The 26,464-nt window shown below is 39.3% G+C and overlaps 1 protein-coding gene across 2 annotated transcripts in view; it reads left to right on the top strand.

The window, feature by feature from the left end:
- The window catches only part of UBE2E1 (ubiquitin conjugating enzyme E2 E1), a 135,447-nt gene that overhangs the window by 97,147 nt on the left and 11,836 nt on the right, over positions 1 to 26,464 (top strand). For both annotated transcript variants that reach the window (XM_089532940.1, XM_089532939.1), the window contains exon 4: positions 22,154 to 22,286. In XM_089532940.1, the coding sequence (XP_089389066.1) occupies positions 22,154 to 22,286 (133 nt within the window). The remainder of the gene's footprint in view (positions 1 to 22,153; positions 22,287 to 26,464) is intronic.

Genomic DNA, 26,464 nt, shown 5'->3' with positions numbered 1-26,464 from the left:
TTCACATGGGTGGCTGAGATAGTGACACCTTTGCTTTCTGATGGTTCAGTGTACACAAACTTTGTTTCATGCACAAAATTATTAAAACTATTTTTTATAAAATTATTTCAGGCTAAAGTGCATATGAAACTTAAATGAAAGTACAGTAATGTTTAGACTTGGGTCCATCTCCAAAATATCTCACCATGTATATGCAAATATTCCAAAATATGAAAACTCCAAAATCCAAAACACTTCTGGTCTCAAGCATTTCAGATAAGGGAGACTCAACCTGTACCAGTTGAGCATTCTTAGGGTCTTCCATTCGTAGGGACAGGACTAGGTAGGATTGCTTCATTATACAGTTGGCCCTCCGTTCTGAACCCATCTGCAAAAATGGAGACTCGCCAATATTCACACCTCATAGGCTTGAATGGGGCACGTGCCCGCGAGCACCTGCGGGGTGGGGGCCCACCCCATTGGGAATAACAGAGGTCGGTCCTCCATGAGTATTCAAGATGGAGGACCTCAAGTCCATGAGAAAGGAGGGGTAACTGTACATGGTTTATCTTTTGGCCCCTGAAGTCAAAATATTTTTCTTCAGTTATGTGGTGGTTCCTTGCCTTTCTTCCCTCCTTTCGATCTTCTACATAGGAGTTTCTGCATTGTTCAGTCCAGTTCTGTGTGCATTTACTTCTCAATGAATTCAGTGGGATGTTGTCTGTCATGACAGCCACTATGTTGGTCCATTAGAACTCAAAAATGGGATCCAGAATAATGAATGCCAAATAAGCAAAGCTATGTTAAATGAGCAGGGATGTCTGAATTCTACTGATATGTATAATTTCATACTAGTTCATAATATAGCTTATTGTGGCAGTAACTCTGAAACTACTGTGAAATGTTCTTACTTTTTTTTCCAGGTTATTGATAATCTTCCATTCTGTTCATCTAGCAGTAAAATAACTTTCTTACAAAATATTTCAACAATATTTACTGCTGGCATGTTCAGATGCATGCATTTGTCATATTTTAAGTTTTTTAAAAGATGGATTGGGTCCAGAGCTACCTAAAGTAGATCTTTGAAATGGATTTAAGTTTGCCATGCCTAAATTTAAGTGTAACTGAATTCATTGGCAGCTAACTACAACTAGAGATGCCAAGGCCTGGAAGGAAGGGGGATGGAAATTCCCCCCCCCCCCCGCCTTTTTTTTAAACCCTGTTTCTTAGAAATCGTTGAAAACTGGATTGTGAGATTGTCATAGATTGAAAATGACATGAAGGTACCCAGAAATGTACAGTATCACACATCATTACAATTCTTGGTCATGAATAATTTTTCTCAGGTTTGGTTTTTTAAAAAACTGGGAATGAGTATTTTATGTTCACTTGGCAGTATGGAAGACTAAAATAAGCGCTGCTGCTGCTGCTTTATTAGTATTGATGGTTCTTCTGTTTTTATTAGTGTTAAGGTTTTCTGCCTGCTCTGAGAACAATCAAAGAGGTTCCTTGTAGTTCTGGTCTTCTTTACAGTTGAATACATAGTAGCTCCATTTTAATGCAAAAAAAAGTTTTAAAAAAGTAAATTCCGTTAGCAATTATTTTCTTAATAAACTGTACTTTTAATATATTGAACGTGATAAATTTATGCCAAACCAAATTATATATGAAATATATTACATTCCTGTTGTAACAAAGTGACTTTAAATCTCTCTTGTTGATGATGATGATGATGTTGTTGTGGGCATGCAAGTCATTTTTTACCTAAGGCACACCTATCATGGAGTTTCCTTGGTAAGTTTCTTTGGTTTGCCATGGCCATCATCTGAGGCTGAGAGAATGTGACTGGCCTAAGGTCTCTCAGTGGGTTTTTATGTTTAAATGGAGATTTGAACCCTGGTCTCTAGAGTCCAACAGAGTCCACTTTTAAGTGCTGTAGCTCCCTCTTATGGAATCCTGGGATTTATAGTTGAACAAGATGTCTTTTGATATGTGGTGACCTAAGATGCATCAACACTTAAGATGGTCTGTTCTGTAGCTCCATGCTATGGGTTTCTAGGATTTTTCGTTTTATAAGATCTTTAGCCTTCTCTGCTGGTACCTTGCAAAACTACAAATACCAGGATCCTGTAGGAGGGAGCCATGACAGTTAAAGTAGTGTCAGATTGCATTATTTCTACAGTGTGGCCTAGATCCAGCCCAAGGACAAACATTCTGTCACAGCCTCACATTTGAATTGCAGTAACCATCATTCAAATAAAATCTCCTAATTTTAGCTCAAACTCACTTAATTTAACATCACCTAGCTTAACTTTTATGTATTGTTCGTCCAGCCCTCCGTTGGAAATCTTCCTGTGCAGACATCTCAAGTGATTGTGCTGTGTGCTTTCAAGTCATTTCTGACATATGATGACCCTAAGGTGAAACTATCATGGGTTTTTCGGGGACTAAGAGCATGTTACTCACCCAAGGTCACCCAGTGGGTTTCCATGGCTGAGGGGGATCAAAACCTTGTTCCAGTGTTGTAGTCAAATCCTCAAGCTACAACACAGTGGATGACTCAAGTTATTACCGTGTCTAAATCCTGTGGCAGATTCCAAAATTGTGATTTTGGTGGAGTTTATGAAAATATGTAAATTATACTTTCTATGCAGTAGAAAAGGCGATGACTAGACTGGTTTTATTTGGTGCAAATATAATCTTTATTGATGTCAACACTTGGCTGATTAACATGCAGTTACACAACTTACTAGGCAAGTTTGCCACAGCACTTCCCATCCTCATGACTAAGAGAATCTTGGCAACACAGCAGGATTTTTTGAAAGACATTGGGCTGGCATTAGAAACTTAAGTGGCTCTAATACACTTTTAGGATAGTGAAAAGAGTGCAATTTTTTAAAAGGCTAACTAGAGAGAGTATTGAAGGCTGTGTAGATGAGCTCTGCAATTTGTAAAGCTTAGAAAAGTTACTTTTGGACCACAGCTTCCAGAATTGGTCAGTCTGCATCACTACTGACCATTTGTTTCTTGGTCTTGTGGACATTATTGAGAGTTCTTCTTACTTTGTTGAATTCTACATCAACATACCTTGCAACATTGCACAGGTGACACATGTGGCCAAGCAACGTCAGGATGATGTCAGGATGGCAAAAGTTATTAATGGTCCAAAACACACTGCAGAAAGAATCCAAGTTGAGACCACTTTAACTGCCCTGGCTCAATGTTAAGGAATCCTGGGAATTATAGTTTTTTGTGGCACCAGAGCTCTCTGACAAAGAAGAGTAAATATCTTACAAAACTACAGTTCCCAGAGTTGCCTATTATTGAGCCAGTGCAGTTAAAGTGGTCTCAAACTGGATTATTTCTGCAGTGTGTTTTGGACCAATGAGCGAGATCACACAGGCTAGAAGAAGTTGAAGCAGTTTGCATTTGCCTGAGCCTATGGGAAAGGGCAAGATTGAATCCACTCCTCTCCCTCTACTGAATTGAGTGCTAACTACTTTTTCCCCTTCAAATTAAGTTTGCAGCAACTGAAGGTAAAGTGGTAAAGTGGGATGAGGAGAAAGAAACTGGGACATTTTAAAGGCAGCCAGTTGGGACAGTTGGAGGGTATGCACCAATCTTCTGTAAGTTTACCCCTTCCCAGTCTTGTAGCCTTTTCTGTCAGTAGGAATTGCATGTGTGAATATGATCAGGGATTCTGATTCAGTTGCTGCAAACTGCTAATTCCAAACCTTTTGCTCTTGGTCCAGAACATATTTATTGAATTCAGACTTGATAAAATCAGATTAGTTGCATTCTGATCAGGGTAGTGATTTTAAGCCTAAATTGCTAGCCTTAAATATCACCCCTCACTTTTTGGTTCTGAATTTCCTTCTTAATTGCTTTGTTAATTTGCCACTTTCATACAGAAGAAAAGATAATGGTTTGCTGAATGATATTGGATGGCATTCTAAATACAGTACTTTGGTGCAAAATACACTACAGAAATAATCCAATTTGAGACCACTTTAACTGTCCTGGCTCAGTGCTAGGGAGTTCTGAGGACTATAGTTTTGTGAGATATTTAGCCTTCTCTGTCAGAGAGGTCTGGTGCCACAACAAACTACCATTCCCAGGATTCCCTAGCACTGAGCCAGGGCAGTTAAAGCAGTCTCAGATTGTTTCTGCAGTGCGGATGCAGCACCACCTAGACTGCTAAAACCTTTCTATTTCAGCTGGCTTTAGTTAAAGCTAGTGGCTTTGGTTAGATCTTCACAAGAAAGTACTTTAGAGGGAGAAAAAATACAGATGCCAAAAACATACCTGCCTTCTTTACCTTCGCAGAAGATATATTAGGAAGAGGGATTTTGACAAAGAGAAATAGCACAGGAAGAATGGACATTTAAAACCATCATCTACTCTCTTGATCAAACCATATTTTTCCTCAACCTGAGTGCATCTAACTAAATAAAAAGGTACTGGGAGAATTAGTCCTAGGTATCTGGGCTTATTTTGAGTTGGGCTCTTAGTTCAGATGGAGATTCAGTTTTAGTACACATACATACTAAAGTATTTTTTTTAAAAAAATATTCTCCTTTCTTAACCTGTGGACTGGGGTGGGGGAGTAAAGAAACTTTAAGCAGAAAAGACTCTTCATTTAAAACTTGTGTTGGTTTTCTCATATTACAGGAGGATTATTTTTTTCAGGCTGTTTACATGGTGGCAACCTATGTCTCCTTATTTTTTTTTAAATGAGTCAAATAACCAGGAGTTTATTTTCAGTAGGAGGAAAAGGCCAAGGGTAAAGTCTTACCCCCCTTTTCCCATGCCACTGTCCTCTTCAGAATCCATACACCTTCTTGCAATATAAAACAGATTATTTATTTATTTATTTATTTATACCTCGCTCTTCAGCCAAGGCTATCAGAGTGGCTTACAATTTGTGATAAAGATCTATGCGCACATCTGTGTAACATCCACTTTTCCCTGCAGGATATCTGAAGTGCTATGCATCTTTCCTTCTATTTGGAGCAATTCTATAGTTAAACGAGAAATATTTCTAAACTGTGGAACAATTCTGCACATCTTTAAACACTGTAGTCTTAACCCCACAGACGGTACCATAAAAGACAACCGGATGCTTTTACTTTCTGCCACTGAGAAGAAGAAGGCAATTTCTATAATTACTTCGTTTCAAGAGTGCATAACTGCAGTATTGTTCCTAGCCTAGGTAGGTTGGATAATGTAATAAGTTAAAATACAGCATTGTGGATCACTATTAAGAGGTCACAGTAAGGGTGTGGTATTCCTAGGTTGTGCAATTATAGCAAAAGGAGTTCCTCTTATATCTTTGTTCCTTGATATTTTTACCCTCATGATGTAAACATGACGAAACATGTTCAGCAATAGCTCTCTTAGCTATATAGCAAAGTACAATATCATCCAAAATCCACACAACTGTGATACAGTGATTCACTAGCTTCTTCATCAGGCAAAGGTGTAGTTTTGAAAGCTTGCATCATGTATCATGGCAGACCCAGCTCCACCAGGGCTAGCCTGGAAGAAGAGACTCCTCCCTCTGTAACTGCCATCCTCCAGCCTGCGAGGGAGTTGACCAGGCAGGCCCAGCTCCACCAGGGCTAGCCTGAAGAAGAAGAGCCCTCCCTCCAGTCCATCTGCCTTGATCCAGGCCTCAGAGGGAGAGAAGAATGTTGGACCTGATCCCTCCCCCCACCATTCCCTTCTCCTTTTGTGTTGTGTCTTTTTAGATTATAAGCCTGAGGGCAGGGAACCGTCTGTTATCCCCTCTGTTGTAAGCCGCCCGGATCCCCAGTGATTGGGCGGCATATAAATAAATCATATTATTGTTATTGTTATTATTATTATTATTATTATTATTATTATGTGCATTTTGATTTGGTTTCACAAAGGTATCACTGTGTTGTGGATGTTGGATGTTACTGTACATCTTAACACAGTTAAGTTCAGGAAAGACGTGCTTGTGCTTGAGTGGGGCAAGGTTTGGAGAAGGACTTCCTCCCAGTATACTTTCTTGATTGTTCACTATCTGTTTGGATTATTTGCCCCCCATGTTAATGGAAAATTAAGGAGCACTGACTTTTACTCAGAAATGTATGTTGTTGGTATCCAGAAATTTAAAGTATCACAGGTATGAATCTGAATTAAAACCTTGCCTGCCAGCATGGTTTGGGCATTGGACTATAATCTGGGTTCGAATCCTAGCTCAGCCATGGAAACCTACTTAGTAACCTTGAACAAGTCACACTGTCTCAGCCACAGTGTAGGGCAAGCCCCCTTCTGCCAAGAAAACCTTGAGATAGATTCATTTAGGGTCTTTGTAGGTCAAAAATGACTTGAAGACATACGGCAGCAACTACTACTACTTCTACTACATGAACTGAGCTCTTCCCATGGCTTCTGAAAAATGTTAAATCCACACAATTCAAAGTTGCCACAGCAGGCATATTATCTTGATTTTGCCAGGTGTCAGGTGGTTCATTGTTAGCCAATAGCCTTTTATACCGGGGGGGAGCGTAAAGCCCAAATCCATGTGTTATACAATGCACAGGTGAAGATACTTTATTGGCACATTTTATTACCACACTTACTCTGTGCTAGAGAATGCATAGGGGTTAAATACAATGATTGAAAAATAAGTTCATTTCCTAAGCAGGATAGGCTGTGCTCTGTGTGTAACTTCTTGCATTGCTGCGCTTTATATAAATTGCCAGTTAAGGACAACATTTCATGCATCTTGCAAAGTGGCCTTTGCCTCACAAAAGCTTATGCCACAATACGTGTGTTCAACATTTAAGATGATACAGGGCTTTTTGTTGCTGTTGCTGTAGTGAGAATAGAAATTTGACTATTTGACACACACAGTTCTCAATACTACCTGCACCTCATCCCCTTTGAAACTCTGGTGCATGTTTGCTTTTGACTTTCCATAGCAGTAATGTAAATTGTACGTTCATCTTTTTCTGGAGGAGAGGTGAAATGAAAATGTTCTTAAGAAAACTGGAGAGGAAACGACTGTGCAAGTGGAATGGATATTGTTAGAATGAAAGCTAAGTCAAGCTGAGACTTAAAAACTGTGTACATAATGAATAGAAGCAGCACTGTTAGATTTTGCCACTCTTGGAGGCATTTTGGAAATGTATTATGCTATAGTCTTAATGCACAAACTAGAAATAAGCTCTTAGATATAAATGCTTCCAAATATGTATCATTAACATTGTGATGATAATTCTCTTCCTGCTTTCTGATTAGTGGCTGAGAAAGTGAAAATAACAAGTTTTGAAATAGGTTAAATTAATGAGTGGAGTTGGTTACTAAATCATAGAAGGGCTTGTTCAAAATATATTGTATGCATTTTACCCATAGTTCAAAATACATTTAGATGTGTGAGCAAAGTACAGTACATGATAAAGGGCAATGGAGACCTATGAGATTTATGAAGATTTTCCCCTGAAAAAGATGCTCTAAAACAAAGCATCATAGAGCCACAGTCCTTACCTTTATTGAAGTTGATCAGCATAAAGTACAGTGTACGCAGGGCCCAAGCATAATTTTGTGGGTCTGACACAAATTTATGAGTTGTTTCCTACATATTTTACCATCACCATTTATATGTTTATATACAGACAGCAACATTGTATTTTAGTTGCATTTATTTAAGCGCTTTACGTTGTGGTTCTCTGAGACATGGCACTGTAATTAGAGCATGTGTATTTAAATTAGGCATCAGATTTGTATATTTTACTGATGCTATTAAATCTTACTTTGAGATCCATATCCCTGATTATAATGATGCTTTGTCCACCCACTAACCACCTCCATTTATACATAAAGACCTTTGGGATTGATTGGTAGTTCCTTTTTGTCTATCAGCACACAAATATAGTGCGCCTGTGCCATATGGGGCGCACTATGCGTGGCTTCGAGCTTATGCTGAAGCCATGAGACAAAGAAATTGCATGCATGGCTGTGGTGCACACACTGGCCCACACTGTGAGCACGCACCCCATTGTTTGCAATGGGCACAAGCATATGCAGATTTCCCCTTATGCGGAAGAATCCGGAACAGATCCCCGCATAAGGGAAGGGCCTGCTGTAACATAATTTCACAAGCTTACTGTATAGACTCATCTATAAGTCTAGAATTTTTAGTTAAAAATTTGACCTAAAAACCCAAGTCAGCTTATCTATGGGTCGATGTAAATACTATATTTTTACTCTTATTTAAAAAGAGTTATCCCCTGGTGAAAGGCAAGAGTGTAATCTGTCCTATTCCAAGACACACCACCATCCCAAGGTTACCAAAATCCTTGGGTGCTCAAGTCCCATTAAATACAAAGGCATAGTAAATTTTGCCTCTTGTATAAAATGGCAAAATCACGGTTTGCTTTTTTAGAATTCACATCTTTTTGGAATATCTGTAGATCAGGGGTAGGCAACCTGTGGCCCACGGGCCGGATGCGGCCCGGCGAGGCCTTGGGACTGGCCCCAGCCCGGTCCTGCCGCCGATTGCCGCCGGGGCCTTTGGCGTCTCGCGTGAGGGGCATGGTGGGGCAATTGTCTATAGAAGCCTCAGAAACATGCATTTATCTTAACATTTTTTTAAAAATCAGCAATTTTTTTCGCGTGTCCTCCATTTTTTATTTAAAAAGTGCCCTCCATTTGAAAATTTTGTCCTACATTTGTCCCGGTTTATTTATTTATTTAATTTTTTAAAATTATTTAATAATTTATTTTTTGGCTTCGGCCCCCCCAGTTGTCTGAGGGACAGCAACCCGGCCCCCAGCTCAAAAGGGTTGCCTACCCCTGCTGTAGATACTTGAATCCGTAGATGAAGAATCCATGGAAATGGAGGCCCGACTTTAGTTAAAGGGAGTTCTCGTACCTTGTATCAAACATTGATCAGAATGGATACTGCAAGCAAGAAATCAGAATAAGACTAGAAACGGGAAGGGCAACTATGAAAGAACTAGACAAGATTCTAAAGTGTGTGTGTGTGTGTGTGTGTAATTGAGTACAGTGCACCCACATCATACGCAAATGCACTATACATGGCTTTTAGCATATGCTGAAAGCTGCGCAGGAGCACACACAAGGGGCAGCGTGTCCCATTGAAAGTAATGGGTGCGCACGCGTGCCACCGTGCCATGCACGAGCCCCATTACTTTCAATCCAGCTCGAATATAAATTTTTTTAACGCATGGAACGGTTCCCCCTCTTTAAAAAAGTGTGCACTGTACTAAAGTTTGAATCATCCAAGCCATTGTATTCCCTATTACCATGTACAGACATGAGAGCTAAACAGTGAAAAAAGTAGGTAAGAAGAAAATAAATTGATGCAAAATGTGGTACTGGTGAAGAGTGCTGAGATACTGTGCACAGCGAAAAAGACAAACAAATGGATCCTTGAACAGATCAAGCCTGAAATCTCACTGGAAGCTAAGATGATCAAACTGAAGCTGTTGTACTTTGGCCACATTATGAGAAGGCATGATTCATTAGAAAAGACAATAATCCTGTGAAAGGGAGGAAGACCAAACGCCAGGTGGTTGGACTCCATCAGGGAGGTTGTGAGCCTGAGTTTGCAGGATCTAAACAGAACAGTGCATCACAGGAGGTCTTGGAGATGTCTCATCCACAGTCGCCAAGAGTTGGGGTCGACTCTAGGGCAGTTAGCAACAACAAAGTGAATCCCCTTGTTTTGTTTCTGGATTGGAAACAGAGCATTCCAACTCATCTTCTCCACTGCAGACACACTGCAAATTACATGCTGTCAGAACTAATACTAGTTCTTGTTGTATCTATGGCACACAGTTTTATTAGTTTTATTTGACATGACTCACAACAGCACAGTTACCTTTTCCAAAAAAGAACTCTAGTATATGCACTAGGTAGTGTCTGAGCCATCTTCAGGAGATTTTGTTTTATATTCCTTTTTCCCTTACCTTTGCATATCATTACTGTGTTTCCATTAGAAGTACAAACTCTAGGTGCCCAAGTGCCATTGGCACTTAAAATGGGCCTGGTAGCACATGCCAGCTTTGCTGTAGGTATCAACTTCCAGGAGATTTTTTTTTTACTCCAGTGCCTGGTTAAGTGCTACAGGAAAAGACAGCTGTGGGGACAGAGAGATTGAGAGGAGAGGAAGAAAGCAACAGAAAGAATTATCTCTGTTCTGTTTCACTTGTTTTCCTCTTACTTGGTTTGCAGAGAAAACTGCAGTTTTGCAGAATACACTTCACCTTTAGTAGCTTCCTGGCATACATCCAGATCTGTGCATGTTAACTCAGACGTACATTTCACTGGTTCTAAAGAGGACCATCCCCAAATACGTCTGTGTAGATTTGCACTTGTGTTTACTCTCAATCTGCAGTCAAATGTACATTTTGAAATAAAGTAATTTGAACTGAGTTGTGTTATTACCGGTACTTCTGAATAAATCTGCATGGGAATAGTCTCACGTGCAGAAATAAAATGTAAACCTTATGCATGACATGTCTCTGCAATCCAAAGAAGTTCTGCACCTTTTTAAAAATAGTGGTTTATCTGATATGGTTCATATAGATATTAATGTACCCTTGACAACACTTTTCATACTGTTGTTATATCGCCTTCTAGAACAAAAATTTGCTTGAGTTTTTTTGCTCACTTTTGTCCAGTAGTTCCACAGTTTTATTTCAACACAAATTAAGTATCTAAAGTATAGGCCTATTGTCGCATAAATTAGCAATTGTTAAAGCATGTAGGGTCAAATGTAGAATAATTTACAGGGAGCGTAAAACTGCTTTGAATTGTGGGAAATCGTTCCATTGATGTTTCAAAGGCAGACTTTGTATATTTATGTAAACTTGTTAGATTGGGGTGAGGGTTGTAACTAGCTTTTTAAAATAAAAATTAAATAAAACTATTTTGTAATGCAAATGGATGTGAAGCAGTGTTGCTATATATGAAAAGACAAACTTCTTGGGATTGAATACGATGAGCTATCGCTGGGGAATTAGGAGCCCCATGGGGAACAGAACTGTTTGATTTTATTTTCTGTTTCAAAGCCAATACTAAATGGATTAATTTCTCCTGAAGCATTTTATTCAGGACTTGCTTCTAAATTGAAGTGATTATTACTGGACTAAGTAGAGCTTCAGTATACTCTTGAGAACAACTTAGCCAACCCTCTGACCTCCCTCCCATTTAAAAAAAGGGTTTGTATTTTATAAGCCTTTAAGTGTGATTTAGAAATGGAACTTTTGTATCAAAAGTTCTGTTGAATTGGCCCTTTCACAAAAGTCTTTGAAGTTAATCTGTCTGAACCTAAAAATCATGTTGTTTATAACTAAAGCAAAAGGATTTAGGATTATTATTAATTCAGGGGGTGGGTGCTGTGGTATATAATATTGTAATACTACTGTAGCACTTGAACTGCATTCCCATAGTGTTTTATATAGATGAGGTCAGTAGTAATTACCAAAGGTCAGTATCAGTGTTGAAATATTACCACATTTAAACCATAGTTCAAATGCAAGATTAAGGAATCATCCTGGTTTGTGTTAACTGATATTATTTTAATATCTAAGGCTAAATACAGTTGTTTGACATACTCAATGAATGGGACTTGTTAACTGAGGTAAGTCCCATTGTTTCTGTGGGATTGCTCTATGGATGAACAATTGGATTTAGACCCTAATCATGATTGATTGAGGTAGGATGTCTAGTTTATATGTGTCGAAGAAAAGGGGTAAAGGAAATATAATCCCAAAACTTTCTTTTCTTTTCCTTATCTTTAGTCCAGAACAGACGGCACAAAACAGCAGCACAAGTCCACTCTGGCCAAAAGTGGATAGGAACCCCAGTGTCCGCACAGCCTGCTCCCAAGGTGGGCCAGGGATGCAGGGGCTGACCAGCACTGCCAGGAGTTGGATTATCCTGGCTCCTTTTTGCTCCAGTCTTAAGGACTGGAGCGCGGCTTTGGTGTGGTTTCTGGCTGCTTTGGGGGCATGCATCGTTTAAACGGCACACCTCTAAAAGCAGCTGGAAGCCGCTTCATTTGGCACGTCTGTTTCACCCCTTTATCTCTACTCTGGCTCATAGTAGCTTACCTAATGCTATTTATTAAGTTCATTGCTGAGATAATTTTTGAATTGCCTTCTGTGGCTTCTAGTTCAGGTTCTAACAGCCAAATTAATTTTCCCTTTAATATTCTTTTGTTGCTATGTGATTATCAATCTGCTCTGAAGTAACTATTCCACGATTTTTTAAAAAAAAACCACATGATTTAAAACAGGGGTAGGCAACCTTTTTGAGCCGGGGGCCAGGTTGCTGTCCCTCAGACAACTGGGGGGGCCGAACTCAAAATGGCACCTGGAGCGGTGCGGAAGCTGCGGCGGGGGCGGCAATCGGCGGCAGGATCAGGCTGGGGCCAGTCCCAAGGCCTTGCTGGGCTGGATCTGGTCCGCGGGCCGTACGTTGCCAACCCCTGATTTAAAATATATGCCAAGATTCTATGGGTCAGAGTGCTTGTGGAACATACAATTTTTGCATATGGTTTGTCATTCTCAAAAGGAACCTCCTTGCCAAAGCAGAAAAGAAAAAGAAATGGCAATGGGCAACCTCAGCCCACCTCCTTAACCTATATGCTACTCACAGAGGAGGCAACCACTGAAAGCACACCTCTCAACACAGGTTAGATTGTTCCTCGGTGGCTGCTTTTCCATGGCTTCCTTTTTCCTCATTGTCTAACCCTTCCAGGTCTTTGGAGACCAGCAGTATGGAGGCAATGGATTGGAAAGTTGCCTGTCGAAAACACATAGGCAATTTTCCAAGGCATATCTCCCATATTACCTTGGTTCCAGTGATCCTGCAGAGCCAGACACAGAGGAAAGAAGCAACTGTAGGTACAACCAGCCTATGTCAGAAGGTGGGTACCAGGCAATTTGGCATGTTAATGCCAGTGGAATATTTTGCTCTGACAAAACTAGATAGGACCTTGGCCATCCAGAGCTTAGAAAGCTATTTTCTAAATGTCACTTGTGTTACTTGTATAGCCTTTTAAAAGTAATTTGTAATTGTTGTTGCTTGCTCTAGTGTTTTGTTTTGGCTGAAAATTTGGTTGTTCCTTATCAGTTACTTGTTGTTTCTTGATATATTTTTTAAAAAATTAGGATTTATAAGGGAAGGGCATAAAACTAGAAAATATAATTAGAAAATGTTATTTATGTTACGTATTACACCAATAAGGTAATTTTCTTCACATTTCATTATACTGTTTTGGACACCTTGATGACAGATGAACTTATTAAAGGTGACTGTGCAACCTATAACATATTACCTCCAAGTTCTAATAACATATTTGTATCTTGTCATATAAGGAGGGTCCCTTCAGAGCAGTAACAGCTCATTAAAATGTAAAACACAGGCTCATAGCAGACTTGCATGTGATCTGCTTCTCAGTGGTTTTTCTGTTGAGGGGAAACCAGCAAATATTAGAACAAATAATTCCTCATTAGCCTGCGTACGGTTGAGTTGCATCCCCTTTACTTGTAGTTTGTGCTGAATTCATAGATGCTGTGCAGAGAAATAACAGGTCTTTTGTGGTTACAGCAGTAATTCTTTTGATGTGGAGAAGGAAATTGAACACTCTAATAATAGCACACAGGAGGGCTTGCTGTTTAGATCTTAAATGATATAACTATTTGGCATAGCAGGCCAAATGTGTAGTAATATACAGATGTGAGATGAGTAATTCAGTGGGAATGGTAGCCAATAGTATCTTCAGTCCCTATTTGTTTAGGAGCTAACTCAAGCCCACACATTCTATTGATGTTTAATTTACTTTTATTGTCTCTTTTATATTTACTGGCCATTTAATGAGATTTCTCTAAATGGTAACACAGAATCTCCCCCCCCCCCATGTATTGACAGCAAAGATAAATTTGTAAATATTTACTCTTTATTGTGAATTTCATTTATCAAGGTTGGAGTTTCTGGAAAGCAACTGTAGTCTAAATAGTGCTTCAAAAATGTGTGTATGTGTGCACACACTCATGCGCCTTAAAGTCGCCGGTCGACTGAGGGCAACTCCATGAATTTCATAGGGTTTTCTTAGGCAATGAATACTCATAGGTGGTTTTGCCAGTTCTTTCCTCTGAAATATAGCCTACAGCACCTGGTATTTGTTGGCGTCAAAAAGAATGTATGAAGTGCCTAATCGTATTTTACAGATGGAATAATTGCCATAGTAGATTCAGAGACATAGCTGTGTTTGTCTGGATCAGTATGCAAAGAGATTTTGTAATACCTTTGAGATTAAATAGTAGATTTGAATAATGGATTAAGTTCCTCTTGCATTTGCAACAAGAGTGATACGTGGCCCATGTGGCTTACTTGCTGCTCTGCCGTGACTTTAAAATTACCTAGCTGGCTATTTGTCTATTCTGTTTCCCGTTCAAGGACTTTTAGATGCCATCACGTAAGTGAGCCACTGTTTTACATTAGAAATGTACCACACTCTATGCTGTTTCTCCCTTGTGGAGAAGGTGTATGTCAGGGTTAGGTTTCTGTCTTCATCAACACAGAGGTACCACTTCATTTGGTGTTGAGCAGGATAAAATCAGGAGTAGTTACTCAGTATACATCAGGGTGTAATTTCTTTCCAATGTCATAAAATCAGTTTCAAGTAATTCCATGGGTGGATGACTATCTCAGATTGATTTTTATGGTAAGTTCTACCTCTGCTCGGTTTTATAGCCTAAGAACAATCTTTTTTCTCAATATTTGTCCCCCTCCCTCAGGCAGCTTCAAAGCATTGTATACCTTGCCATTTAATCTCAGTTTAGTTTAATCATGACTCTGAAGAACAATGTGGAGCCATAAGTAACCAAAGTGGGCAAAATATTGTTTTGCTCCATGTTCTACTTCTCACTTGATTGATTGGTAAGTTTCTTTTAGGCCGACAGAGCAAAAGATCCCTTATAGATGTGTGGTGTTGGCAGAATTTCCTTGGCTTTGAGTGCAAGGGGGAGATGAGAGGGCATGCTGCTTTGATTTTCATTGCTTAGCCTGAAAATAAGACTGAAGAAAAAGAACAAAATCCTCTTGGTGTGTAATTACTGTTTTGAAGCCACATGTTTTAAAGTTAATAACCTCAAGATACCATGTTGACCAGACTTTGCTGGCCACATTTCCTACTCCTAATGCCATGAGGGTTGGGCTGTTGTCACATTGTTGTTTTTTAAAACCCATCTATAGAATTAAAATATACATAAACCATGTAACAGTAAGCTTTTTTTAAGGTAATAATGGTGTATAGCTTGCCAACATGAAATCTGCTGTGCAGACACTTTGGTTTCTCTTCAGATTGTATAAATCTTTCACCTTTTACTAAACCTGCTGTTGAGGAAGACTTAGAAAAATATGCAAAAGATACTACTTCTGGTTTTTTTTTGTTTTGTTTTTTACTTTATTGGATTTATAGGTAGCTTTTCTCCCCAAAATGAGATTCAATGTAGCTCATGATCATATTAGATAAAAGAGGAATACAGTTAAAAGACATAACAGAATCCTCTATTAAAGCAAACTTTTAAAATGTTATAATTAAAAATACTATTTAAATGCACATCTTTAAGACTACTGCATCAAGCTTTATGAAGCCTCTCCTGATAGGGAATATCAAAAATCCCATACAAAGTCCAATTATGGCTGAAATTGCTTGAATTAGCCTATTGTGACATGGAAGGGGGAACAAGAATGGTGTAAATTCACCTCACCATTGTAGCTACCTCCCCCCCCCCATTTCCGTTTGTGAGATTTTCAGAGGGAGAAAAGTGAGCATGCAGGTAGCCCTCCATCTCACTCAGACGTAAGCTTTCTGAGAATCTCTGGGTAGCATATTGTTTTTCTTTTTACAGTCCTCCCTCCATATTCACAGGGGTTAGGGGAATGAGACCTCTGTAAATATGGAAAAATCGTGAATAACACCCCACACTCAGAAGCCAGTTAAAGAGAGGGGTGGGTCAGGGAAGAGGAGCAGGAGTCTGCACTTTTTTCCCCCACCCTCTCGTCCCTTTAACTGGCTCCCTGCCCCTTTCCCAGCCCAATTGCATCTTTCCTCGGGGCAATCGGGCAGGGAAAGGGAAGAGGAGTCTCCATCCCCTCAAGTGTTTTTTCCACCTGGAAAAACACCTGCTGGGGGAGGTGGAGGATCCTCCTCCCTTTGCCTGCCCCATCACCCCTGGACAGCCCAGGGAGGAATGTCCCTGGGAGGGATGGAGAGTCCCCCTCCCTTTGCAGCCCAGGGAACGATGGGGCAAGCAAAGGGTTCTGGGGGAATGAGGATACTCCTCCCTTTGAATCCCGTTTACCCCCTGGACAACCCAGGGAGTGATGGTGCAGGCAAAAGTGCTTGGTGTGGATGGGGCATCCTCCTGTTTTCCTGGAAAATAGGGCTAAAAATACAAAGAGGAACATACTAATACATGTTTGCAGTTAGAGCCAAAGCATCTGTCAGCGTATCTACCAGTGGTGGTCCTATTTCACTGATAAAGAAAAATGTAGTGGACCATTGGTTTGTTTGTTTTTAACACAAGGGGTAAGGGAAATAATTGGGTTCCTAATAGTTGGATGATTACTGTGTGCTCAAAAATCTAGTAATGAGTGCTGCTTGGTCAAAAATAATAATGTAAAAAATACAATCAGAAGATAGCCATTTTCCCTTCTAAGTCTTCCTTCTGTGCAGAATAATTGATGCTAAAGAAAGCCGTCAACATAATTAATAACATGCGCATTCCTACACTGACTGACTGAGTTACATACTACAAAACACAGGGTTACACCCCCGTAATAATGTTGTGATATATGTATATGTATAGTGCCTTGAGTACAGTTTGTCTGAAATAAGACATTAAATGAATTGGAAATATTCATCCAGAAATCTACTAACTGTACCAAGATCATTTGACAACTTCCATAAAGTCAAATCAATCTTAATTTTTTTCAATATTTTTTTTCTCCTTTAATATTTTTACAGGTTTCTTTTTAAGTTGGCCACATGTTTAATAGAGAGGTTAAAGTATGGTCCTTTCATTGTAACTTGAGAGTAATGATTGAAATTCCTAAAGGTATAATTTTCTTTTCTTTTTGATGTAGCACATTATCTCATATGAAATGGAAGATTGCAAAGAAATTTAATCAGAGTATCTAAAATACCTCACCTATGATATCCGTTCTAATGTTTACCCCAAAGAATGCATTGCAAGAACACTTTTGCTTTTTTCATTAAGAATTAGGTATTTAACTCCTTGATAGCTTTAAATTAAATTATAATAGTGTTACATATATATAGTTACACTTTCTCTTCCATTATTTCCCTTTTGGAGAAATCTGTTGTTTTTTAGCAGCAGATTTCAAGCGTACAGGATACTTTTTAAGAATAATCAAGAAGACAGATCATGATGTTTTGCTTTCTGATAAAATATTGCAAAAATAGATTTTTCTCAGTACGTTAAACATTAGAGTGCTTTTAAATTCCCTTTGAATAGAGGAACTCTACTGCCATTTACAGACAAGGAACTGAAGCGTAACCAAATACCACAACTATACCTACATTGCCCACTTAGAGCAGTTTAAGGAGCCCTGGTGGCGCAGTGGGTAAATGCCTGTATTGCAGCCATTCACTCAAAACCACAAGGTTGCGAGTTCAAGACCAGCAAAAGGGCCCAAGCTCAACTCAGGCTTGCATCCTTCCGAGGTCGCTAAAATGAGTACCCAGACTGTTGGGGGCAAATTAGCTTACTTGCTAATTAGCTTACTTGCTGTTCACCGCTATGATCCTTGGAATAGCGGTATACAAATAAAACAAATTATTATTAATAATAATATCATTGTAACTGTCATGGCTCCATCTTACAGAATCCTGGGATTTGTTGTTGCTTAAATCCTTAAAATTTTGTGCTTAAAATTCTGTGCTAGCCTCGAGGGCACTATTTTTAGGTACCTCACCAGACTGTAAATCCCAGGATTCAGTAGGAAGTAGCCATAATAGTTAAAGCAGGACCAAACAGCTCAACTGGGCAGTGTTGCTATGCTTTATCAACTAATTTTTTTGCCATGTGGGTATTTCAACCTAGGTTTCCAGATCTCTTTGTTGTCTGTATCTTATTTAAAGTGTTGTAGAGGTAGTAATTAGTTTTCTTAGCTTCACTGGTTTTGTAAATGTAGCATGCACACATTGACCACACTGATTTGGACAGTAAATATTATTTCTTATTTCTTTCAATAAAAACATTCTGTTTGCAGGATGGGTAAAAATTACCATATCACTAAAACTGGCTAAAAAAATTATTTGTATCTGTAGACTTTCAAGTTACTTTTATGTATGTCTGCTGTCCCGGTTGATGAGTGTAGCTTGCATGATGCAGCAATAAATAGGCATTAACAAATTGCAGGTACTTGTTCCACATGATAGTTTCATCCAACAAGATTTACCTAATACAACTTGAGATAATGATAGTACTTTAGCAGCCTGGTAATCCCATTTAGACAGTTCCTTGGATTGGTAGCTAAGGGTACTCAAGAGAGCTCTCTCTATAAGTTTGCACAGTTAACCTGATGTTTCTGTCAGGGCAGATCAGGCAAATAAAATAATATTCCAGCTCGTTACATCTCCAGTAACTTCAGAGAGCTGGGCACTCAGATATACAGATCTGAGATGGGAAGCAATGAAAGAAGTAATTAGTAGAGAATATCATGAGTCTTTGGAGTACATAGGAAAGGATGCTCCTTTGAGTTTTGATGTTTTAAGATTACTTTCACTGTGTGAAGTGTTGAACTAGGGAGGATTTTCACTAAATTACTTTAACTATTGTAGTAGTTTGCAAAAAAAAGTGTTCATAAAGATTGTAACTATCCTATATCCAGCTCTCTTGACTATTCATCTATCAAGTAATCTTGGTCCACGACACAGTCATGGACAGTCACAGGTGGCTGGAGGCTGTAGTTCAAATAAAATAAAATAACCCTCCCTCCTCCCCCAAACTCTTATATGATTCTGCAACCTCACTGGGCAGGGCTGCATCTGGTCCATGCTGCCTTGAGTTCCATCATGGTGGAAGGATGAAATGGAAGTGCAATTTTAGGCTGCATCAATAGAAGTATAATGTCTAGATCAAGGGAAGTAATAGTGCCATTCTATTCTGCTTTGGTCAGGCCCCACCTGGAATATTGTGTCCAGTTCTGGGCACCACAATTTAAAAAGGATGTTGAGAAACTGAAGTGTGTCCAAAGGAGGGTGACTAAAATGGTGAAGGGTCTGGAAACCATGCCCTATGAGGACAGAATCAGGGAGCTGGGGATGTTCAGCCTGAAGAAAAGAAGGTTTAGAGGTGATATGATAGCCCTGTTTAAATATTTGAAAGGATGTCATATTGAGGAGGGAACAAGCTTGTTTTCCGCTGCTCCAGAAAACAGGACCCAAAACAATGGATGCAAGCTGCAGAAAAAGAGATTCCACCTCAACATTAGGAGGATCTTCCTGACAGTAAGGGCTGTTCGACAGTGGAACAAACTCCCTCGGAGAGTGGTAGAGTCTCCCTCCTTGGAAATCCTTAAACAGAGGCTGGATGGCCATCTGTCGGGTATGCTTTGATTGTGAGTTCCTGCCTGGCAGGGGGTTGGACTGGATGGCCCTTGTGGACTCTATGATTCTAAGTGTAATCTATAAATAACTTGCTCCTGTGAGTAGTCTTCTGATATTCAGGGACTGTTCCAGGGACGGCACAGGATCTGTACTTTTAATAGTACAGGTTGAATCTCCCTTATCCAAAATGCTTGGGATTTATAGAACACTTGCAGATGTGCTTTGGATTTTGAATTTTTAAAGATTTTTGAATACCTGTATTTGCTTTTACGGAAATAATGAAATATCTTGAAGATGGTGCCTAAATCTAAACACAACATTAGTTTATATTTCACGTTTACCTTCCACACATAGATCGAAGGTAATTGTACCAGCATTTTAATATTTTTGTGCATGCATGAAACAAAGTTTTGTGCAAACTTTCAATTTTTGAGTCATCAGAAAGTTGCCACTCATTAAAAACGTTCAGTTTTTGGACTATTTCAGATTTCAGAGTTCAGAATAAGAGAGTCTCAACCTGTAATATGATTGAAGCAATATAGCATCTCCCCTCATTGATAAAGTGGGGAAGTGTTCATCTGATTTTTTACTTGAATATTAAACAATTTAGCAAGCAAGGACTTTGTTTCTAGTATAATGTGTACACAGTTCAAAGGAAACTGCATGCCAAGTTGAAATAAAGGGCCTCTTTGGGAATGTGGGAATGTTGCTTTTTGTAGAAATATAAGATAGGGCTGTTAATACTTTGGCTTTTTCCTTCCCTTCAATTGATATTTCTTATATGAAATACATTTCTCTTCTTTAGATCAAAAATAAAGTGTTCTCATAATTTTGCCAAATCATACATAGATCTAATAGCTCTCTCTCTCTCACACACACACACACATCCTATACCGTGTTTCACATTTCATGCTGAACTATATGAACTGCTGGTGATGAACTGATAAAATTTAAAATGAAATTATAAACATTTTGGTATCCATCTTTTCTGGAACTAAATGATCAAAAACAAGAGAACTTGGTGCTGAACACTGTGCAGAGAATCTGCTTGTTGCTTCTCCCCAATTAGGTTTGTCAAATGTGCCTTATTATAACCAACATCCATACTTGAAGTCCAGAAAATATGTCCCTTATGAGGCTGGCAGGGTTGGAAAGCTTTTCCTTTTACCACAAACTCAGTGAGATGCCAAAAAAAAATCTGTATTTATAAAGACAGAAATGTATCATCATGTACTTTATGAATGTAGACAATGTGTTAATTTTACAGAGAAATGCATGGCTAAGTTAACTGCAGTCAATACTTATATTGGCATTTAAATAGAACACAAACTTGTTAATAGCTGATTAGTGTTAACCCCTGCATGTCATAAATTTCAGCTGTCCCTTACTGCTATTTTGAAAACCTTGCATCAGTATCCTCACCTCACAGTTGTTTTTGTTCTTTCCTCCTGTGGATTTATAAGCACCAAGCAGATTTTTATACGTAGTGTGTTTGGGGAACAGGGCAGGCTATGGCAATGTTCCCAGCTACCAGTCACCTAAGCTAAGGGTGGGAATTATGTACCCCCATGGTGTTTTGTTTTGTTTGAACCATCTTCCCCAGCCACAAAAATGATAAAGAAGTGAATTTTGTGGCCATTATTTTTTAACAGGAGATATATACTTTTAAAGGGGTGACATCCTCTTCTGGAAAAAAAGGCGTGCTGTCTCACACATCTAGTTTTAGTAGAAAACCTATACCCCCCCTCTCCGCCCCCCCCCCCCGGGGTGAAAACACCTTGCAGTGTTTAGAAAATGGAAGTGACTGTCATTCATTTCCTGTTTCATGGGGGAAGGATTAGTGTGGCCTTCAGGGAAGCTTTGGGGAGAAAAATGGCTCTGAGACCCCCCAGAACATGTTTGCCCATTGCCTCAGCACTGTATCAGATACGCTCAATATAGGCCTTCTGATGAAGGTCAACATGTACTTCCAGATTTAGTCCTTTACAAACCCAGGGTCTAGGTTGCTGAGGGGTGTATAGATCAAAAGTAGCACTTTGAATTGTGCCTGGAAACAAAACAAGGAGTCAGTATAACCGGACAGGGAAATGCAGGAACCACATGCCTGTGGTATTGACAATTGCGCGAACGTCTTTCTTTGTGCGTATTTATGTAGAATAAACAGGGGATAGATATAGGATTTTCCATCAGCCTATATATATATATATATATATATATGGTCCTTCCCTCTGCCTTTCTACTATTTCAGAGCCAAAAGCAGGAATGCAGGTGAAAACTGAAGCAGTTGTCACTATACCTTACTTTAAAGTGGCATGGGAATATTCCCTCTAGCCTCAGCATCAACCCCAGGTGGCAGGCAGCCTTCTGAGAGCTACATTCTATTGTGGGCTGCTAACCTTTAGTCCCTCCTTTACGGTCTTAGTTTATATGCTGAGTATACTTTGCACGAATGTCAGTGCTTTTCCAAATTATTGGAATCTTACTGAGGCGAATCACTGTAAATATCTTCCTTCTCTTTTTTATCCACAGTGCTGGCCCCAAAGGTGATAATATCTATGAATGGAGATCAACTATTTTAGGACCTCCTGGTTCAGTATATGAGGGTGGAGTTTTCTTTCTTGACATTACATTTACACCAGAATATCCCTTCAAGCCTCCAAAGGTAAGAAATACACTACACATTTGCTGCTAGCATGTGACTGTACATAATTAGGTAACATTTTAAAAACCTGTCAATACAAATGCATTTCTCCAGTGTCTAACGACTTTCCTTTGTCTTCATGTTACCCAACAAGCAATGGACAAATACTAGAGAAAGTAGACTAGAGCATTCCAACTTTTGACTGTGGAACATCTTGTGACTGGCCTTGCACAGTCAACAATTTTATTTATTTATTACAATATTTACATCAAGGATCTAGATACTTTTGCATCTTTTTAAATGAGCACAGTTGAGATGATGGACATTGGTTGTTCCATAGGAAAAATAATGGGGAACATTAGTTTTAATGCAGATGAAAGCAGCTAGTGCATGCAATGGGATGTGGAAGTAAGTATTTATTTGGATGCCAGTATTTGCATTTGTGATAACTGTGAGCATTGTTGTGGTTTAGATGGTTGGTTTATAAAACAGTTCAGCAAGGGTAACTTTATTTCCCTACCATAAAGCTTACTTTTGTCTTTTTCACTTCAACAGAAAGCATTACATTTACTGAGAAAAATAATGTTTTTCTGATTACTTCTCTGATACACAATCTAGAGAACATCCAGTAGTAGCTATGTTGGCCATTTAGCAAATCCAGTCAAAAATCCACCAAAGAGTGGTACCTTTATTTGGTGGAATTTTGATTGGACAATCTAGAGAAGCCAGTCTTTCACTTTCATTCCATAATTGTTACCACTGTCTTGTATGCTTAACATAGATATCAGATCAACATATGTTAAAAATGTATATTGATGATGATCTTTACCAAGCTGATGCATATAACATCCATCCATTATATCAGACCAAGGAAATTTTCATTTAGGTGTCTTACTGAAAACAGCATTAAGGGACTTGATGCACCTAATAATTGTACAAAACAATTACATCCCTTACATTCTATTTTTATATAAAGATTTGTTGTTGTTATTGTTGCCCACTGTGATCTAATTTTTTTTGTCCTGTGTAACCCAGGATTAACCCAGGATTAGAGCATTGCTTTGGTACAATTCTAGTAATTTCACCAGGGAAAGGTCTAGTTTCATAGTTTGAGTCAAACAAGAGCCGTTTGACGCATTACATTTAGCGGCAATTACTTGTTGCTGTTGAATACTTTTTTAATACTTAATATGCCTTTTACATATGCACACTGATATCTGACAAAATTAGTTTTGCAATGTTTTAAAATCCTTTTCATTTAAATGTTTGATTTTTATTTTCTTTTAATCTGCTGTGTACAATAATCTTATAAAGAGCATTTAAATAATTGCCGTATGTTTATTAGAATATGCGTGGACTTGCAAGCTGCTTTACAAACTGTGAAATACCTTCCTTGAAAACTATGTATCTTGTTAATTGCCATTGAAAACGCATTTACCTGATCAGTGAAACATGGCAGTTGACAAAGAGTTTATTCATTTGAGAAAAATCTTAAAACTTATCTGAATTTGGGAATGTTTGGCTTTGTCATAACAAGAGGGTGTTTGATTATCACCTTTTCTGCATAGCTTGAATCTTTTCTCTAGGTTGGTTATGAATTTGCTCCTCCATGAATGGAATTGTTTTGCCCTCTGTAGAGAGAATCAGAATTCATTACAAGTGTCTCATTGGAGGAAGGGTGTGCGGTGGCAGTTTCCTATGATTTCTCTCTTCAGTTCTCCCTAGCATCACCTCCTAAGCTGTTCCAGAGAACAGGGCTTCCAGCTCACCCCTTTTCAGCAGAGCCAGTGCAACTCTGCCAAATTCAAGTCTCGATTCAGTTCATTGTGTTGTAAGCAGAAATTCTGTAATGGTTTTTGCTGCAACCAATCTGATGTATGTTTGTTTGGATTTTAATTTAGCTGTCTGCAACATTTCAGAGAGGTAACATTGCTCTAAAAAAGCTGAGACATGTGTTCTAAAAGATTGATTTGTCCACTATCCTAAATCAAAGTGTGTTTAAAATTTACTAAGGTGTACCTGAGTTAAGAAATTTTGCATGTGCACTTACTCAGAGCTACATAATCTAGGCTAGCCAGGTGGGAGAAAGAACAGGGCTCCTATGTCTTTTAACAGTTCTTTGTTGTGATGGTATACCTTCACGTTATATTTTACTTAACAAGATTTGTTCAGAGGGGGTTTGACTTTGCCTTCCTCAGAGGCTGAGAGAGTGAGGCTTGCCCAGAGTCACCCAATGCGTTTCCAGGCCAAGCAGGGATTCGAACCTGATCTCCAGAGTTGTAGCCCAGTGTTCACATGACTACACCATGTTGGCACAAACGATTTGACATGAATACAAAACTCCTGAAACAGAGGACAGTGTGTGTGTGTGTGTGTGTGTGTGTGTGTGTGTGTGTGTGTGTGTGTATCTTCCGAACTGGGTTGCCCTAGCATGGTAAAGGTATTAGCAATTTACTAATTGTGAGGCAAGCTTGAAAATGCAGAGAAGTCATACACAAAAAACATTCCAGTCACATAGGAACAGGCACCACACCCCTGTCCTGAACTTGGAAAAGAATGACAGATTGGTGCTAACAGAATGGCTAAAGGGAAAGATGGGCAGGTCTAAGGAGTTTGGCTGATAACCCACATATGTACATTCAGACAGTGAAATACTGAGAAAATTCTTGCATCATGCCCTGCTTAATGTAGATCCCAGATGCTTCCTACTTAGCAGTAATCACAGCTAAAAATCCAGACAGTCTGTGATTCTGAGAAAGAGATAAGTGTTCATTTACAACATTTTAAGCATCCCTCTTTCTCTCTCCCTCCTTCATGGAATCATAGAGTTGGAAGAGACCCCAAGAGCTATTGAGTCCATCCCCTGCCATGCAGGAATACACAATCAAAGCAGATGGCCACCCAGCCTCTGTTTAAAAACCTCCAAAGAAAGAGACTCTACCACACTCCGAGGGAATGTGTTCCACTGTCAAACAGCTCTGACCATCAAGAAGTTCCTCCTGAGGTTTAGGTGGAATCTCTTTTCCTGTAGTTTGAATCCATTGTTCCTTGTCCTAATGTCTGGAGCCATGGAAAACAAGCCTGTTCCCTCTTCAATACGACATCCCTTCAAATCTTTAAACATGACTCTCATGTCCCCTCTTAACCTTCTTTTCATCAAGCTAAACATTCCAAACAACCTACACGGCTCCTCACAGGGCATGGCTTCCAGATCTTTCACCATTTTGCTTGCCCTCCTGTGGACACGTTCCAGCTTGTCAACATTATTCTTGAATGGAGGTGCCCAAAAACCTTTGTTTTCCTTTAAAGCCCTTCTTGGCTCATCCTTGGACATGCCTGCTCTGTGTTTGTTAGCATTCCAAGTCTGTGTGTTGACTTGGGAATCATTTGTTGTAGGACAACTGATACAAGGTGGGTGGCTGGATGAAAGGATGAAATAAAAATTGCCCCTTAATTTCCACTCAATCAAACCCTGTCCTTCAACCATCCTTGTTTTTGCCTGTATTTCTTGTAGAGACTTCTTGGCAATACCACCATGGCCCTGGGTTTCCTCTAATTCTTAGCCATACCAGTGGGCTGTGTACTTGGTTTTCAAGATAAAGTGTAGCCTAAGTTTCCACCACACAGCCTGGAGCAATTGTAGTGTGCATCTTCATAGTATGGGTAGTGTTTGATGGCAGGTCACTTCAACTTGTTGCTTCTAGTGCAGATTTTGGCTGAACAGACCATCCAAATACTTGAAACATGTTTACACAACCAAGATCAAAGCAGACATTACTTTAAAGCAGAGGTGGAGATTATCAGATGGGGAAAAATATGACCTTGGCCCGTCCTTATCGCATGATCGCAATAAGACTTTCAGACATGTTTATCCTGTCAGTGTCCCATCAGTGAAGTGCTGTTGTCTGCGATTGCACAAAAGACTTTCAGATGAAGTTGTGCTTATCCTGTAATTGTCCCATCAGTAAAGTGGAATTCTCCTATCATTTTGTATTAACGGGAGTTTCCATTAATACAAAATGACAAGACAAATAAGTAGAATTGTCTTGTCATTTTGTATTAATTGAGAGGACACTGATAGGATAAACCCGACGTGTGACTGTCTTTTGCACAGTCACGATAAGGATGGGAGAGCGATCCACTTCACTCCCATCTCCGTCCTGTCTCCGTCTGATAATCTCCTATATAACTCTTCACAT

This window comes from Sceloporus occidentalis, unplaced genomic scaffold, assembly GCF_023333645.1.
Source record: "Sceloporus occidentalis isolate IW3139 unplaced genomic scaffold, rSceOcc1.0.p SCAF_7, whole genome shotgun sequence".
In the NCBI taxonomy this organism is placed as follows: Eukaryota; Metazoa; Chordata; class Lepidosauria; order Squamata; family Phrynosomatidae; genus Sceloporus; species Sceloporus occidentalis.
This window is presented reverse-complemented; position numbering and strand designations above follow the sequence as displayed.